Source organism: Bos indicus x Bos taurus, chromosome 29, assembly GCF_003369695.1.
Source record: "Bos indicus x Bos taurus breed Angus x Brahman F1 hybrid chromosome 29, Bos_hybrid_MaternalHap_v2.0, whole genome shotgun sequence".
NCBI lineage: Eukaryota > Metazoa > Chordata > Mammalia > Artiodactyla > Bovidae > Bos > Bos indicus x Bos taurus.
In genome coordinates, this window is record NC_040104.1 from 40,125,306 (window position 1) to 40,144,593 (window position 19,288).

Genomic DNA, 19,288 nt, shown 5'->3' on the forward strand with positions numbered 1-19,288 from the left:
TTTCCTCCACTCTGCTGCATGACGTGACTAATGGTCTAATTTGCAACTCTGACTAGGAGTCTCCTCTTTTTAAATTGCATAGTCATTCCTCATTACCTACAAGGTGACGTCCAGTCTTCACAGCAGGCCCTTCAATACCTGTTCCCATCCATCTCCCTTGTTTGAAGACATGCTTTGGACCCACTTCTGTATACCTTCTTAGTCCTTACATTCTGTCTCTCTGCCCAACTCAATTACAAATCAAAAGGCCTGCCATTTCTAGAATTCCTCCATCCTGATACGCAAGTACTAGAATCTAGGACAACCTTGACCAATCTGCTTTATCTCCAACTTCCTTCAAGTCAAAAATAACCTCCCATCTAATGCTTTCTCTGACCACATCTGTCCCCAGATCTCCAGCTCAGAAAAAAATTAAAGCATGTCTCTAGGTCTTGGGAGGATTTTCCTCTCCTTTGCTCCTTTCCTCATTGCACACAGCATGACAGGTTGTATGCACACATCTCCAAGTTCGTAAGCCTATCTATTGCATGTAAGGAACTAGAAGGCACATTCCTCTTTGTGTCCTCAGGGAATAACAGAGCTCCCACATACAGGAGATGGTCGAAGAGATTTTACTGTACAAGTGAATGGATAAATCAATGAATCAATCAATATTCTTAAGAGGTTCTGTTCATATTAAACTTAACTGCGTTTCAGAAATGCTAGATGATTTTCCTAGGTTACCCTGCCAGAAATTGCAGTCAGGATTCAAAAATCTATTTTTTGGCTCCAAAGCCCATGATGTTTAACAATAACCACACTACTTTCTGCCTGGAAGCAATGAAAACCTGGACTGGGATAGTAGATGTGGATAAAAAGAGGAAGGTGAGAACACTCAGACATTTGAAAACCAATAAGAGATTACAATGAAAAAAAATTCCATGAGAAACTTCAAAGTTTTCCATTTAGAATATTAGAATAATACTATTACATACTACTATCAAAACATCAATAGTAGTAAGGATAGCTACCATTTTTGCATATTTCTTATGTCACACTGAGCTCTTTATAGCGTTCAAAACTCAAAGAAACATCAATGAATGCCATTATTTTACAAATTAAAGAAACTGAGGCTTAAGGCAGTTAAAAAACTTGAGAGAGCTCACACAGCTAATAATTAGAGGACCAGGCATTTGATCTGATTGAGTCTGATTCTAGGGCCAGGGTGAATTTTTATGTTAAACTTTTCTATTGGTTGTACTAGCCATCGTCTATGTATCTATTATGTTAATAGTATTTTCAGAAGTGTATATATCCAAACAAAAAATAATTTTATTTGGAAGAAAGGGTCTCATGACCAAACATGTTTGGAAAATAGTGTATTAACCAGGTCCCCATCTTAGAAGTTTATATTGCATAATATCTAACAACTGAGAAATTCTTCAATAAAGTTAATGCACCTAACCTCTCAAATGTTTTCAGCTTTCACTCCTTTATTTTCCTTATAATGCTGAAAAAATCCCACTGGAAATACTTTGTGAAATACTGGCTTAGTTTCACCGTAGATGTCAATGTGGAAGAAAGAGGAAAAATAAAAACAAAAATAAGATGTGGTCCAGTTCACAGGAGCTTATACATTTATTAGGAGCAAGATAAATGGAATAGCTAAAGGAAAAGACAATACCTGATTCCACAAAAATTATTTAGATTAATAGAATAAGGTATACATAAAAAAGCTAATTATGCAAACTCCTTGTGTTACAGGATATTATAACCAAGTGGAGTCAGGCAAGAGTTAATAGGAAAGACTTCATGGAAAAAGAGAATTTATTACTGTGGCTAAAACATACTTTCCTATAAGTAGGCTCTGGCAACTCTGGTAAGAAAATAGTTTGTGGAATAAAGTACACTTAATCTTTTCTGCCTGCATTTCTGTATATTGGCTTCTTCATTCATGAGCAATCACTCCCTATAATTTCCCCAAATTTACCCTTCCTCCAGATTCCCCATTGTTTTCCCATATACATTTAACAAATGCCCATTTGTTCAAGAGTGTAAGAGTCTATCCTAACTTCTCATATTCTCACTTTCCAGTAAATCTTCTGAGAATCATTTATCTGGTCTCAATGAGAATCAGAAGACAGAAAATCATGTTTATCTGATTAAAGCAATCTATACCAATCTATAAAAAAATAGCTTTAATCTTCCATGTAAATAATCACTGATGGCTTTGACTATAAGATGTACCAACTTTTGGGGTACCTTAGGAGATGCTGCCAATTTTAACTGCAAGCTGTCATTGATTTTAGGATACACTCAGATTTCAGATATGTAACACATGAGGACATACGTTTAAAATTGATGAAATGCTGTATCCATGATGATTAGGTAAGGGGACAACAGATGGAGAAAAATAAGAAGTCTGTGCCTTCATTTCTTGCTTATTTAAATATCGATGTCACCAATCCCCCAGAAGTCAACTGTTCATACTGCCAATGAAAAATAATTAATTTAACAAGTATTTGTTGAAGGTCTGAGAATATAATAATGAATAAAACCAACACAGATTGACCTTGAAGGCATTCATATAATGATGATAATATTGACAGTAAATTTATTAAAACAAAACTAATAGTTATAAATAACAACAGAATTAAAATAATTGGTTAAATTTCTGATCAAACAAATACGGTAATGTGAAACAGCATAGAGTAGCTTTATTCATTTATTGATCAATGTTTGAATCTGTAACTTGAACAATGCTCATTTCTGAAAATTGTAAGATAGTTTATGAAATCCAACACATATAGAATGAACATTTTAAAAGACGAATAACCAAATAAAAAGGACAGAAACAGATCTTGCCTGGGAAGGATAAAGCATGAGGGTTGTGGTGTGGATGGATGTACTTGGGTTTTTCGATGACACACACACCTACCATGAGGATGCAGAAAACTCTCCAGTTGCTCAAAATGCAGTGTGTCTCTCTTGCTGAGAAACACATTTTTACAATCTCAAGAGATTCTTCAAAAGGGAACTAGCCCCAAATAACGAGCTCTTGACTTGGGAGAGGAACATAGTGCTTTGGGAGTTTACTACTGGGTAGATGGAAATATTTTAAAGATAGAACCTATTTCCCTTCTCTTTTCTCATCATTTTCCCATCTATTAACACTCTTCCCTGTTCTCATTTAGGAAAGTAAATTTCTTAACAAATTCACTTATATTTTGTATCTGCTTAACTTTTAAGAATAAGGCTATATGGGGGGGAAAAAAAAGACTTTCAAATTTTACACACCTAGAGCCAATGAAAGACAATTTGACCCTAAGATCTCTTTAAAAATAGCAGAACAGTTTAGGGGAGGAGTGATAAAGAATACAGATTTTGGAACCAGAAAGATCTGAGACACCAGCGAGGACATTCCTATTCACTAGTTCTATGATTGAAAGGGAACTTTAGAATTTTAAAATCAGGTACACTGCCTCACTGAGGTCAAATGAGACAAATAAAATAAATGATTGTAAGATATTTGCCACGGTAGCAGATTGATGATAACAAAGTCAAAAGCAACGTTTTGTTGTGTTTACTATGTGCCAGCCACTTATTAAGCAATTTACATGTGTCATTTTATTTATTAGTATAAACGTCCTATGAGATAAATATTATTATTCCCTTCATTTTACAGAGGAAGAACCTGAGATAGAGAGCTAAAAGATACTCTGTAAAGAGTACTCTGATAGACGCCTGGGGTGTCACAGTACCTAAGATTCAGGAGTTTGAATTCCTATTGCAGAGTAAGGATGAGCAATACATAATTAGAACTCAGATTCCCTCTGAGAGCAACAGGCATATTTAAAATCACAATTTACTGTCTTTTGTGTCCCCATCACCTATTATGATACCCGTAGTAGACACTCAATTACTATTTAATGAGCTTATCTAAACTGAAAAGAAAATGCTCACACTTTATTATAGGCCAGTTTCTTTCCTGGAGGATTCTAAGGTAGCATCTGAAGAGAACACATCCCCATCTGGAGGCCAAGAAAACAAATTCCATCCAATTCACTGCTAAATTGCATTTCTCCTTCCAACCCCATACTTCACACTGGCTGAGGTGCTCTAATGAAAACAGGCTAAGCAATCCATCTATCCGCCAAGCAGCGGGGGTGCTCCAAAGGCAGATGAATCTTAGAACCGAGGTTTCAGGTGCTACGCGGCAATCGGAAAAAAGACTGTCAAAGCTGCAACAGGCAGATTACTCAGCTAACCGTTGGGAGCCCACCAAACATGACATTTAAACTGTTCTCCAGCAATATCACACTCTGTTCAGGCATGCCATGTGTAAATTCCTAATTAATACTAGAGAACCACATTGCTGTCTATTTTTTTAAAGACTCATTTTGATTATAATATTTTGATACTATTTTTATTGAGAAATAAATCTTTTTTAGGATTTATTTAAGGTTTATTTTGACCATTTTTAAACTCTTTACTGAAATCATCAGAACACTGTTTCTGTTTTATGTTTTGGTTTTTTGGTCACGAGGCACGTGGGATCTTAGTTCCCTGACCAGGGACCGAAACTGCAATCCCTGCCTTGGAAGGTGGAGTCTTAACCACTGGACCGCCAGGGAAGTCCCCACACGGTCTTCTAAGTAGGATCCAGGGGGAGGTATCTCATTGTGTGTTTTGTCTCCTCACTTTTCCCCCGTTTAGTGCTTGACCCAAGAGCACCAGACAGATCAAAGAAGCAACAAGGTTGAAACTGTGCCAGGTCTAATGGAGAATTTGTACCCTCTTAGCACATCTCTGGCTCTAATAGGCTTCCTTTATGAGAAAATAACACATTAGATTTTAATCAGGGCAGGTTTCCCAAACACTTGAACTGTGATAATATAATAACCTCTTAACGACTTTTGATCAGGAAATGTGTTTTTTGTGACTATAAAAGTACATGTGCTTGAGTCTGATCATGCAGGGCCATGCTGGGGCCAGCTCGTCCGGTCTCCTGAGAACCTCACGCGCCAATCTTTGTGAGTGCATCCAGCACCTTCAGGCTGGTAACCTGAAATCAGCCATGATGGCATACACCGTGACTTTGGCAAACGCAACACCCTGGGCTGTTTTCTTTTCTGGAAACATTGTGCATTTATTTCTATCACTTTTGCCGATACAAGGAAGGCACACAGACTCTTCATTAAGACAATCTAATAGTATATCTTGTTCAGCACAAACAACACTCTAGAGGGTCATGATGGAAACCTCCTGGCCCCAAAATAGCTAACTGGCAGGCTGGGTGCAGAAGCCCTGGATGAGGTCACCTTTCCATTCTCTTTACAATACACTGGGGGGCCACACTACTTAGCTGGTCATTTCAAAAAGGAAAAAAAGCCTATTCTAACCTTGATGTTTCATATCAGAGGTTTATTATTCACAGGTGCTACTTTTAAAACCGATGTGAGAAATCTTCAGCAAAAGACATCACTACAGTAAAACCATGAACACCAGAAAAATAAATAAAGAACATAGTAAGAAAAAAGAAGGGAGCAACTGAAACAAAATAAAACTGAAGAAAACAACCAAAGTGGAAGACATTGAACTCTGAGATTCCTGGAGTCAAGAGATAAAGGGGAGAGAGGAGAGATCCCTTTATATCTGAGAGATGATCTTCAGCAAAAAACTATGTTGCCTTCAACTTGAATAGACATTTTCCAAATGAGGCATGAAGCACCATTACACATGGTATAATCCCCCAAACTGCAGATGTTCAGTAATTAGATTATCAAGTATATGCTGAATATGTAACATACAAAACGAAGATCTGATAGTCCTTTAATTATTTTGTTCATATTTTTTACTGTTGCCAGGTTAGCTTTAGACTAGCCTCCATCATCCTTCTCATCTTAAAGCCATTGGGGACTCTGCTCTAGAGCTGATTAGAAAAGGACGTGGTAGGAAGAGGGAAAGGGCAAGTTGGGAGGACTCACAGGAGGGGAGGCTTCATGGAGGGTCTTACAGGGATTCCTTCATCCAGTTAGAAAAACATCTGAAGTGTAACTCCTCTCTGCACAGTCCAGTCTCCCAGCTTTGCCTTTTCTCAGTTTACACTGGTCAGTACTGATTCAGGATGAGCGATTTTTTTTTTTTTTTTTTTTGCAAAGATGAAAGATGCTTAAAGCAGGAAGGGATTCATCTGACCCTGGAGTGAAATCACTGATTTCTACAGTTAGACCAAACCCTTAGAGACAACTTTGTGCACTCTCCTGCTGAAGAAGGAGTGCTTTCCTCTGTATCACCTCTAGGTCATCAGACAAGCCTGGAAGATTTCTGCTGCTGCTGCTAAGTCGCTTCAGTCGTATCCGACTCTGTGCGACCCCATAGACGGCAGCCCACCAGGCTCCACCGTCCCTGGGATTCTCCAGGCAGGAACACTGGAGTGGTAGGGACAGGCAGCTCGTAATTTACAAAACAGTATTTTTGGAGGTAGCACTAGTTGACATAAGTTGTGGTCCTATAATGATCCCAAATATACATTCCTATTAATTATACACAGTGGTTGTGCTTACGCCCACTGATACCATGATTCCTACATGACAGCCCTAAGTATGAGAAGGTAAATCTCTGTTCCCTATGCTTTTATCTTCTCTTCTCCTGGCTGACCATACCTATTCCCATCCATCAGTGATTTCCAAAGAAAATTCCTTGGAAAAGACTTCTTTTCTTTCTGGGAAGAAATGAGCAATGAGTTTCAACAGCAAAATATTAAATATTGACTGGAATGTGATAATTAGCCCAATATTCTAATGTGTGGTAACCAGAACTAGTTCATTTAATAATGCAGGTTTAGGCTGCCAAGGTACTTAAAATGTACCAAATTTTGGAACTATATTAAACATAATATAGCCTTTCTCTGATGTTTTGGAAGGTATAATAAGATCCCAGAAGGCATCAGGGCAACCTTCATGGCTACATTTTTTACTGCAAGCAGCTCTATGAAAGTGCCAGTGAAGTGAACGTTCTAGCTAACAAAATAAAATTTTTTTTAGCAATATCAAGGGGCTGTGTGGTAGTTTTTTTTTGTTTGTTTTGTTTTACATTTAAGTTCGCTCCTATTACATCATTGACTCTAGTTCCATTTTCCCTTTAATTGACTTTAATCAACATTTATAAGCTTTTACCCAAGACACAAAATCCCATAGCATCAGCAAAGCAAATGACACAGTAAACTGTAACCAAGGAACACAGAAATTTCTTAACCCTCATTTCATTGTCCCTTCCTGTCAAAATAGCACTTACCCAAAAATTGTTTTAAATCTAAGGAAAAAAAAATGTAGAAAGCATCGGAAAAGTATGACACCAAATAGAAAGAATTATAAAATAGAGCTGTTGATGAACCAACTCACAGATTCTTTTTTAGTCTGTAAGGTACAGCAATTACTAGGTGTCATCATGTTATAGTTATCTGGAGCCAAGCAAATAGAGGGAGAAATACAATTTGAACGGAATCTTGATGTCCTTGTGGGCTCTGTAAATACACGGATCCATGTATTTTCCCATTCAGTTTGTCAGTGTTTGGTCTCTCCTTAGCCCATTTGCAGAAACTAAAAGGATTTTCCAGACACTTAAACAAATAACAGTGAGAGTAACTGTCCTGTGTCAGGAATTCCAGGTAAACCTCCAAACCACAGAAAGACGCTTTGGCAACCATGTCCCACCATAGTGTTTTAAAAGAGCCCCACTTAAGCCAGCAGACACCTCCCTTAGCAATGCATACCATCCCCTGCCGCCAGCTCTAAGAGCAATAGAACTGACCTTCAGAGGAGAGATGTGAGACTGCAGGACGTATCCATGGACATTTTCTATCTGAGACAGGTTCTTTTCTGACACGTGCACCAGTTCAGGGCCTCTCACTTCGTGGGTCAGTCGAGGTAAGGAATGATCGTGTGGAGCGTCCTCATCTTGATAGCGATACTTCTAGGAGAAAAGACAAAGAAAAAAAAGCATGAGTGTTTGCAAAAGGTACCGTTCTGAACTTCACGTTCTCACTTCATGTCCAGGGCACAGTGCTCACCTATGGCTGATATCACCCAACAGACCTTGCTACAGCCCCTTTGGGTGGGCACCACAGACTAGGTCACTGGCAAGCCACATCGAACCAACCATCAATGCCAAGCAATGCTGATGACTGGTCTTTGCCTTTAATGTACTATCTCTGTTTATAAAACATAGAAGCATGATAACAAATGACACTGAGACAATTTACCTAAGTAGGTGAGGAGGTATCCCTCCAAAGGATCAGAATAGCTGAATATGTGCTAAAAATTTTAGGCCATGGATGGAAAACTAAAAAAAAAAAAAAAAGTGCGGAGCAAGAAGACAGAATTCTGATGCAACCAGTTGGGGAATCTAATTTTGATTCAGAAAGCATGAAAGTTGTAAGTTTTCTAGGAAATAAGGGAAAATTTCTGCCACCTGCATTGTTTGTATTGGCCTCCAAAGAAAGAATATTTTCTTCCTTTCATATCCAAGGAGGAGGAGTGTTGATTTGGGTTAGTTAGACTCTAGGACAAAGGTTCACAATTTCCAAAGATGGAGCTTTCGTTTAAAGAACTTAACAATTAAGGCCGCCCCCCCCCCCCAAAAAAAAATCTGCCTGAATTATATTGAGAGGATTCCCTGAAGGGAAACAGATAAGGAAACAGTTCCTTCTCTCTTGGTCCCTTTTGCTCTTTGTCATCTTCCTTCCACACGCCTGTAATAGTAAGAGCATCCTCTGTCAACAGTAAGGCCCTCCTCTGGGTCTTCCAAGCACACCAAAGGGAGCTGGCAGAGAGAGAAACGGGCCAGGACAAGGCACGCTCTGTGGAGGGTCAACACGGCCATGGGTCAGTCTCCATCTCCAGCCTTGGCCTGGGTGTCCCCTTCTTCTGTCTCTCTTTGCTTCTCACCCCATTTCCTTCAGACCTGCCCCACTGTTAGAGTCTCACTGTTTCATGGCTATTAGTCTACTTGGGGGAGAAAAAACGGAACACTCTATGTCCTACATGCAACCCAGCTAATAAAATGTTAGTTTGCCTTGTTTTTCCTTTGCTCCCTGTGAATGGCAAAGGGGTAATTGGGGGAGGAGATCCAAAACTGACATAACACCACAGGTTTACCTGTGATGCCTAGCACTTCCCAGCACCCCTTTCTTATCATCGCCGACTACCACTTCCCAGCACCCCTTTCTTATCATCGCCGACTACCACTTCCCAGCACCCCTTTCTTATCATCGCCGACTACCACTTCCCAGTACCCCTTTCTTATCATCGCCGACTACCACTTCCCAGTACCCCTTTCTTATCATCGCCGACTACCACTTCCCAGTACCCCTTTCTTATCATCACCGACTAGCACTTCCCAGTACCCCTTTCTTATCATCGCCGACAGCTACTATTATCATATCAAGTCACAAACAACACGTTTTCTTACAAAACCATGCTTATGTTTCTCTCATTTTTAGGTGAGAAATATGATTTCTTAAACATCAGCTCTCCAGCTGACTCATAAATTGACAGTAACAAGAGGAACCACTCAAGGTTGGCAATTCAATCTCGAGTCCATTCTTACTCAGTTGATCATCATTACTTTTATTTTCCAGGGAGGCTTTCCACAGTGTTCCCAGCTTAATATCAGTTTCAAAACAAAAATTACAGCTGACAATATCATGAAGCAGTTTGCAGAGAACTCTCATTTATTTCTTTCATTCCAATTCTTCTTATCTGTGATGCTCCATTTTACTTATGAGAGAACTGACATTTAGAGAGGTTAAGAGATTTGTCCAGGACCCCCTACATACTGGTCATGAGAGCCAGGATCCTGTCCAGATAATCGGAATCTGAATCCTCTTTCTACTCTCATAAAGCTCCCCTGGCCACCATTCCCAAAAGGAGATGAAATCCAAGCCTACAGCAGCTTGGTTAAAAAAAAAAAAAAGCACTTCATGGAGGACAGACAACAAAATGAGGGTAGAACATTCCTGTGCATTACAAAATACCATACTTTTATTTTCCTAACTCTATGAATAATTTGGGAAGGTCATCTGACTTAGAAACATGAATCAAGCTTAATATTCATTCTGGATCAGTTATGTGGGGTTTTCTGGAAGTGGAATAATGTCATACACATGCCCAGTTTAGTGTCTCTGGCTTTCAGCCTACAGCCCCTCCACGACTCCTCCCCCTTCTTCAGTTCTCTCTCTGGGAGGCACTGCCATCTCTGCGATCCCCTGAGCCAGAAAAGTAGGAGTCAGTGAGTCTCCATCCTCTCTTTCACCCCCTGCCATCTGCCAGTTCAATAAATCACTGAGTCTACCTCATTACTATCTCAGATAGCTCTTGAGCCTACTTGGTCCTCATCTCCTACCACCTCCGTGAACCACTGCCCACGTTCGGATTTGCAGCTCTCAGCTGGACCACAGCAACAGCCTCTGGACTGGACAGACTGCTGCTGAGGTTGCCCCTTTCCCATACATCCTGGCCAACAGGGGTCCCCAACCCTTGGGCCACGAACAAATAGCAGTCTTATGGACTGCTGGAAACGGGGTCGCACAACAGAAGTGAGCGGCCAGCGAGCACGTGAAGCGTCATCTGTATTTGCAGCTGCCCCCCATCGCTTGTATTACTGCCTGAGCACCACCTCCTGCCAGATCAGCGGCAGGATAATCAGGTCATGTGCTTGAATCATCCTGAAACCATCCCCGCCCCACCCCAGCCCAGCGAAAAAAATGTCTTCCACCAAACTGGTCCCTGTGCCAAAACGGTTAAGGACGGCCGCTGTACATATGCCAAGGGGCAGGCTTTCTGAATCTTACAGTGACAGAGTCTTTCTCTTTAAAACACCTCAGTGGCTCCCACTGACCATGTGACAGAGCTCAAGCTTCCTTTCCTCGTGATAAGTGACCCCCAACACCACTACATGAGCTGAGTCCCCACTAGTGCTGAACTCCTGTATCTCACCGCTGTTATGGCAAGACTATGGAATAAACATAAACGTATCATTACCTCCAATTTTAACGGATTTTTAAAAAAATTGTTAAATACAGTCTTGGACTCTGTGGGAGAGGGAGAGCCACAGAGGATGATTTGGGAGAATGACATTGAAACATGTATAATATCATATATGAAACGAGTCGCCAGTCCAGGTTTGATGCATGATACTGGATGCTTGGGGCTGGTGCACTGGGACGACCCAGAGGGATGGTACAGGGAGGGAGAAGGGAGGAGGGTTCAGGATGGGGAACACGTGTATACCTGTGGCAGATTCATGTTGATATATGGCAAAACCAATACAATATTGTAAAGTGAAAAAATAAAATAAAATAAATTAAATAAAAGATAAATAAATAAAAGACAAAAAATAAAAATTGTTAAATACACATAAAATTTACCAGCTGAACTGTTTTAAGCATATGAAAGTGTGTTACTCACTCAGTTGTATCTGACTCTGCGATCCCACGGACTGTAGCCACCCAGGCTCCTCTGTTGATGGAATTTCCCAGGCAAGAACACTGCAGTGGGTTGCCATTCCCTTCTCCAGGGGATCTTCTCAACTCAGGAGTCCAACCCGGGTTTCCTGCACTGCAGGCAGATTCTCTATCATCTGAGCCACTAGGGAAGCCCCTTTTATGTGTATCAGATCAGATCAGATCAGATCAGTCGCTCAGTCGTGTCCGACACTTTGCGACCCCATGAATCGCAGCGCGCCAGGCCTCCTGTCCATCACCAACTCCCGGAGTTCACTCAGACTCACGTCCATTGAGTTGGTGATGCCATCCAGCCAGCTCATCCTCTGTCGTCCCCTTCTCCTCCTGCCCCCAATCCCTCCCAGCATCAGAGTCTTTTCCAATGAGTCAACTCTTCGCATGAGGTGGCCAAAGTACTGGAGTTTCAGCTTTAGCCTCATTCCTTCCAAAGAAATCCCAGGGCTAATCTCCTTCAGAATGGACTGGTTGGATCTCCTTGAAGTCCAAAGGACTCTCAAGAGTCTTCTCCAACACCACAGTTCAAAAAGCATCAATGCTTCGGCACTCAGCCTTCTTCACAGTCCAACTCTCACATCCATACATGACCACAGGAAAAACCATAGCCTTGACTAGATGAACCTTTGTTGGCAAAGTAATGTCTCTGCTTTTGAATATGCTATCTAGGTTGGTCATAACTTTCCTTCCAAGGAGTAAGCGTCTTTTAATTTCATGGCTGCAGTCACCATCTGTAGTGATTTTGGAGCCCAGAAAAATAAAGTCTGACACTGTTTCCACTGTTTCCCCATCAATTTCCCATGAAGTGGTGGGACCGGATGCCATGATCTTCGTTTTCTGAATATTGAGCTTTAAGCCAACTTTTTCACTCTCCACTTTCACTTTCAGTTTATTCACACTGACCTGCAACCGATCTTCAAATTTCATCTTGCAAAATTGAAACTCTTTACTTATTAAACAACTCAGCATTTTCTCACCTACAGCCGCTGCCAACCCCCATTCTACTTTCTGTTTATATAAATTTGGCTACTCTATGAATTTGACAATTCCGCCTTGTATCAGTGGAATCACATGGTGTTTGCTTCTCGTGACGGGCTTACTTCTTAATGCCTTCAAGTGTCCTCCATATTGTAGCATGTGACAGGATTTCCTTCTTTTTAAGGCTGAATAATATCCCATTGTATGTATACACCACATTTTGTTTCTTCATCCATCTGTAGATGAGCTGCTGGTTGCTTCAACCTCTTGGCTATTGAGGGTAAAGCTGTTATGAACATGCCTTTACAAAAACATGTTTGGAACTATGCTTTCAATTATTTTGGAGAGATACCCAGAAGTGGAATTGCTAGATCATATGGCAATTCCATTTTTAGTTTTTTGAGGAATTTTTTAAGCTTTAAAAACTTTAACATATGTAAAGCCATATTCATGTCACTCATCACAGCCAGGAAGTGCTTGTGTTCTACAACCTAAATATCCAAGAACACCAAAAGTAAAATTTTGCAAAGTTAAACTGATTATAGAAGCTCCTCAAAGATTCTTGCAGTAAGATTCAGCTGGTATAGAGAAAGATTTCATTCATAAAAATATACATCTCACTGAATTGTTTGGCAGAATAAATCAGGACACAGAGAGATAATAAACTTGGTTAACCTTACATGGTACTGTAAAGAACTTATTTAATTATTTTCAGAAAATTAAGATCCAATTTGAAGAGTGATACAGGCTTAAATTAGACTGTAAGCTCAATCTTGATGATCAATTAATGCTTTATTAGTAAAAATTGTTCATCTTCACATTCACTGATCCTCTGGACTCAATCTTGACATTACCTTTTCTCAGAAGCTTTCATGAAACGCAAATCCGAGGTTTTGTGGATATTCCCATAGTTGCCTATACCCCCCAAATCACAACTTTTATCATGCAATATGATTGTGTATATTTGGAGTTTTTATATTGCACTATAAGGTTCTGTGAGAACAGGGGCCATTTGGGTGTGGTTTATCCCCATATCTGCAGTCCTTTAACCAAATGCCTGGCACATATGCTCAATAACTATTTATTGAATAAAGTTATGACTGACAATTAAACAAATTGATGAGTTGGGTATAACCTGCTCAAGCTACCAAGTAATTCTGGCTCCTGAATGCAACCTCTTTCATTGTGAAACATTGTCAACTCAGGCTTAAGCAAAAACAGACCACATCATTGGACTGACACAATGTCAAACGATATCAGATTCTTAAGCATTATATGTCTCTCACCACATCTTTCCTTTCAGTTATATATGCTAAGAACCCAAACTGAATGTGAACCAGTTCTTGACCTTGAGAAGGCCACAAATTACCGAGTAAATAATACATACATGCAGCTAAGTCACATGCACAGTGATAACTGTATTACTGACGGTAAACTGAGTTTTGTGTAAACAACTGTATTACTGAGTAAAAACTGAGTTTTACTGAGTGTAAACAGAGAAATAGGTAATCAACAGCTCTGAAGCGTTCCAGATTGAAAGAGGATCTAGAATGATAATAGAAAGAAACTGCTGCTTTATTGACTATGCCAAAGCCTTTGACTGTGCGGATCATAACAAACTGGAAAATTCTTAAAGGGATGGGAATACCAGTCCACCTTACCTGCCCCTGAAAAATCTGTATGCAGGTCAAGAAGCAACAGTAAGAACTGGACATGGAAAAATAGACTGGTTCTACATCAGGAAAGGAGTACACCAAGGCTGTATATTGTCACCCTGCTTATTTAACTTATATGCAGAGTACATCACGAGAAATGCCAGGCTGGATAAAGCACAGGCTGGAATCAAGATTGCTGGGAGAAATATCAATAACCTCAGATATGCAGATGACACCACCCTTACGGCAGAAAGTAAAGAAGAACTAAAGATCCTCTTGATGAAAGTGAAAGAGGAGAATGAAAAAGTTGGCTTGAGGCTCAACATTCAGAAAACTAAGACCATGGGATCTGATCTCATCACTTCATGGCAATAGATAGGGAAACAGGGGAAACAGTGAGAGACTTTATTTTGGGGTGCTCCAAAATCACTGCAAATGGTGACTCTAGCCATGAAATTAAAAGCCACTTGCTCCTTGGAAGAAAAGCTTTGACTAACCTAGACAGCATATTAAAAAGCAGAGACGCTACTTTGCCGACGAAGGTCCGTCTAGTCAAAGCTATGGTTTTTCCAGCAGTCGTGTATGGATGTGACAATTGGACTATAAAGAAAGCTGAGAATTGAAGAACTGATTCTTTTCAATTGTGGTGTTACAGAAGACTCTTGAGAATTCCTTGGATTGCAAGGAGATCCAACCAGTCAATCCTGAAGGAAATCAACCCTGAATATTCATTGGAAGCACTGATGCTAAGCAGAAACTCCAATACTTTGGCCACCTGATGCAGAGACGACTCACTGGAAAAGATCCTGATGCTGAGAAAGATTGAGGACAGGAGGATAAGGGAGCATCAGAGGATGAGATGCTTGGGTGGCATCACCAACTCAGTGGACATGAATTTGAGAAAACTCTGGGAGATAGTGTAGGACAGGGAAGCCTGGCGTGCTGCAGTCCATGGGGTCGCAAAGAGTCAGACATGATTTAGTGACTGAACAACAAGAGACCTAAACAATACTCCTCCTGGTACCAGACAAGTGGTCCTTCTCCTTTATTTTTCCAGTTTTCTCCAAGAGATGACTAAGCAAAAGATGACAAGAACCAGTGAGCGGTGCCATGTTTAACTCAAACACCAGCCTCCAGAGGAATCATTCTGATATGACTTGGAAGACTCTCTCTGCTTAGATTTAACTTCAGCTATACCAAAAAATGGTTTTTCTGTACTACTAAGACTATTATTAATATTAACATTATTAACAAAAATACTAATTCTAACATGAATGGTAATATTAAAACCATTAATAATAATTCACCTACAATGCAGGAGACCTGGGTTCGATCCCTGGGATGGGAAGATACCCTGGAGAAGGGAAAGGCTACCCACTCCAGTATTCTGGCCTGGAGAATTCCATGGACTACAGAGTCCATGGTGTCAAAAAGAATCAGATACAACTGAGCAACTTTCCTTTTCATGTTTCAGGAACTATGCTAAATGCTTTACACACATCATTACATCTGGGGGATTGGTGTTACAATTTCCATCACCTCAGGCTTGGTCAGATGGGCATTTTTTTCCAAGCTTACATACCAAGCAAACCAGGATTCAAGCACAAGTCTGACTCTGGAGCTAGAGCACTTCACTTAAATATTCTTCTAAACTAATTAGGACTCCAAGATCTTAAGAGACTAATTATATCTTCAGGAACTATAACTATCAGGAAATCTTCAAGAGTCATCTGACAAGGGAGATTAAACCATTCTGGAAGAGGTCAAATCCTGATTTAAGAACCGGCTCTATACAGGTGAACTTATCAATATTTGCAAAGCAGAAATACAGACACAGACATGGAGAACAAACACAGGGGCACCACAGGGGAAAGGGGGTTGGGATGAATTGGGAGACTGGGGTTGACACATATACACTCTATGTATAAAACAGGTAACTAATGAGAACCTGCTGTACAGCACAGTGGTTATGGCTGCTCAGTGCTCTGTCATGACTTAAATGGGAAGGAAATCCAGAAAAGAGTAGACACATGAACGCATATAGCTGATTCACTTTGCTGTACAGCAGAAATTAACACAACACTATAAAGCAACTATATTTCAACAACAAAAAATAAAAAGAATCAGCGCTAATGTTCTGGGCAACTCTGAGTCCTCTCTCATTCCAGGGCTTGTCTCTTAGTCATTGACGCCAGACTGGGCAACTTTGAGGGTTTCTGCATTTCCTTTAGAAGGAGGGTCACTGAGGAAGGCCTCTGCTTTGATGTACATGCCTTCTTCTTTTCCTCCCCTCAGCTCAGCCCACCGGAGGGGCCTCTGGGACAACAGAACTTTTGTAAACCAATTCTATGTTCTCTCCTAGCTCCAATGGGAACCAGGCAGAAGTGCTCAGGCCAGAGAAGAATTTATGTTCTTCCCTAAAATAATTTACATTCCCTGTTGGAGCTCATTTTGTCCCTCATCTCTGGAATCCCATGCCCTTCCCCATTCTGAAATTTAATTCCACTCCTGGTTTATTTCCTCAGGCAAATTTTTTCAGGTCCTAGATAATCAGACTGAATGTCATTCTCTCTTAGACACATACTCTGACCGACTGTTAAGGTTCAAAGGATGTCCTTTAGGCTCCCAGCCTCTTGATGAAAGTGAAAGAGGAGAGTGAAAAAGTTGGCCTGAGGCTCAACATTCAGAAAACTAAGATCATGGCACCTGGTCCCATTATTTCATGGCAAATAGACGGGGAAACAGTGGAAACAGTGACAGACTTCATTTTTGGGGGCTCCAAAATCAATGCAGATGGTGATTGCAGCCATGAAATTAAAAGACGCTTGCTCCTTGGAAGAAAAGTTATAACCAACCAATCTAGACAGCATATTAAAAAGCACAGACATTACTTTACCAACAAAGGTCCATCTAGTCAAAGCTATGGTTTTTCCAGTAGTCATGTATGGATGTGAGAGTTGGACTATAAAGAAAGCTGAGTGCCCAAGAATTGATGCTTTTGAACTGTGGTGTTGGAGAAGACTCTTGAGGGTCCCTTGGACTACAAGGAGATCCAACCAGTCCATCCGAAAAGGAATCAGTCCTGAATATTCATAGGAAGGACTGATGCTGAAGCTGAAACTCCAATACTTTGGTCACCTGATGTGAAGAACTGACTCCTTGGAAAAGATCCTGATGCTGGGAAAGATTGAAGGCAGGAGGAGAAGGGGACAACAGGGGATGAGATGGCTGGATGGCATCACCGAATCAATGGACATGAGTTTGAGTAAACTCTGGGAGTTGGTGATGGACAGGGAGGACAGGCGTGCTGCAGTTCATGGGGTCTCAAAGAGTCGGAGAGGACTGAGCAACTAAACCAAACTGAACTGAGGGTTCTTCACAGTTTCCTGCTATTAAATAACAGCTCTAAGGCAATGGCACCCCACTCCAGTACTCTTGCCTGGAAAATCCCATGGACAGAGGGCCTGGTGGGCTGTAGTCCATGGGGTCGCTAAGAGTCGGACACAACTGAGCGACTTCACTTTCACTTTTCACTTTCATGCATTGGAGAAGGAAATGGCAACCCACTCCAGTGTTCTTGCCTGGAGAATCCCAGGGATGGGGGAGCCTGGTGGGCTGCCGTCTATGGGGTCGCACAGAGTCAGACATGACTGAAGCGACTTAGCAGCAGCAGCAAACCACAGTGACCTGTCTGTGTGTCTGTCTCTCCTACTAGCCCATGAGCACTTCTGAGTAGAGACGGAGTTGAGACAGGCCTGGGGCCTGGGACCCTCTGCTGCAGTTTTGCAAAGCTTGTACCTGGACATACCTCCCCTCGAGCTACAATATACAAAGACTATATGGAACTAAAAACAACTGTGTGCATGGGACAAAAGATACAAAGACCAAAAAAAAAAAAAAAAAAAAAAACCAAAAAAAAACAACTGCCATTTCTGAAGAGCTAGGAGTCAAAAAACTGGGTGTCTGGAAAAAAAACAGGGTATTGTGTGTGCCCCTCTGCATTCAACTCCACAAAGGGGTGGGCCAACCATCTCAGCCACCGTCCCAGCTCAACCCCTGGACACACCCCTACCCTCATCGCATGTAAGGAAGTAGCTTGCCCCTATCGAGGGAGCGAACAACCAAACCTTTTACTTGATTTTGCTCTTGTGCTTAGTCACTCAGTCACGTCTGACTCTGTGACCCCATGGTCTGTAGCCCGCCAGGCTCCTCTGTCCATGGAATTTTCTGGAGTGGGTTACCATTTCCTACTCCAGGGGATCTTCCCAACCCAGGGAATGAACTGGTTTCTCCTGCTTAGCAGGGGGTGGTTTTTACCACTGTGCTACCTGGGAAGCTGGCACAAGAGCCCTGATAAAGCCTTGGCTCAACTTCTGGTTTGGCCTCTTGTCAATTTCTGTTGATTAAGGAAAGCCAAGAACCCTATTCAGTATCAGAGTGATAGTCATCTCAATCTCCAGTGGACCATAGTAAGACGTATAGAAACTGATGAACGTGACATTAACTGAAGTAAGTAGACTGAAGTCATCTGAGCAATAATATGATCAATCTGATGAAACAGCCCTCCCAGCTGAATCATCATGCAATCATACTGGGACTCTTATTCTGCCACCGGGCCCTCCCACGTGGATGGCCATGACTGGATCAAATTCTGCTCACTGCATTCTGTTGAGGCCTGTTGTGAGTCAGAACCATCCTGAGTTTCCCAGGATTCCAACGCAGGTTCCTGCAAGCATCTGGTCCATCCCTGGGAGGTTCTGCAAGGTTTGGAAGATGATGCTGCCAGGGCAAGGTGTATAATAGCTGAGGGAGAAGTCACAAAGTTTTCAAGGCCTCATAAATAAAATCCTGAGTCTAGTGGTTTCTGCAATAAAAAGTGCTCTGCTTCCCCCTGGCTGCAGGAGCTGGCACTGTTCTGATGAGAGACAGAAACAAGTCAATGAGAACCAGAATATGTTTGTGTGCTCTTGAAAGGGAAGTGTGTGAAAGTGCCTTTGTTGTTTGGTCACTCAAACATGCCCAACTCTTTGTGACCCCATGAACTGAAGCACACCAAGCTTCCCTATCCTTTACTATCTCCCAGAGACTGCTCAAACTCATGTCCATTGAGCTGGTGATGCCATCCAACCATCTTATCCTCTGTCACCTTTTTCTCCTC

General features: G+C 41.3%; 1 protein-coding gene across 12 annotated transcripts in view; it reads right to left on the reverse strand.

The window, feature by feature from the left end:
* DLG2 (discs large MAGUK scaffold protein 2) overlaps positions 1-19,288 on the reverse strand; it is a 2,318,993-nt gene that overhangs the window by 1,194,607 nt on the left and 1,105,098 nt on the right. For 10 of the 12 annotated variants that reach the window (XM_027532391.1, XM_027532386.1, XM_027532393.1 and 7 more), the window contains one exon: positions 7,792-7,953. In XM_027532391.1, the coding sequence (XP_027388192.1) occupies positions 7,792-7,953 (162 nt within the window). The remainder of the gene's footprint in view (positions 1-7,791; positions 7,954-19,288) is intronic. The other 2 variants (XM_027532387.1, XM_027532399.1) reach the window with 1 other exon arrangement.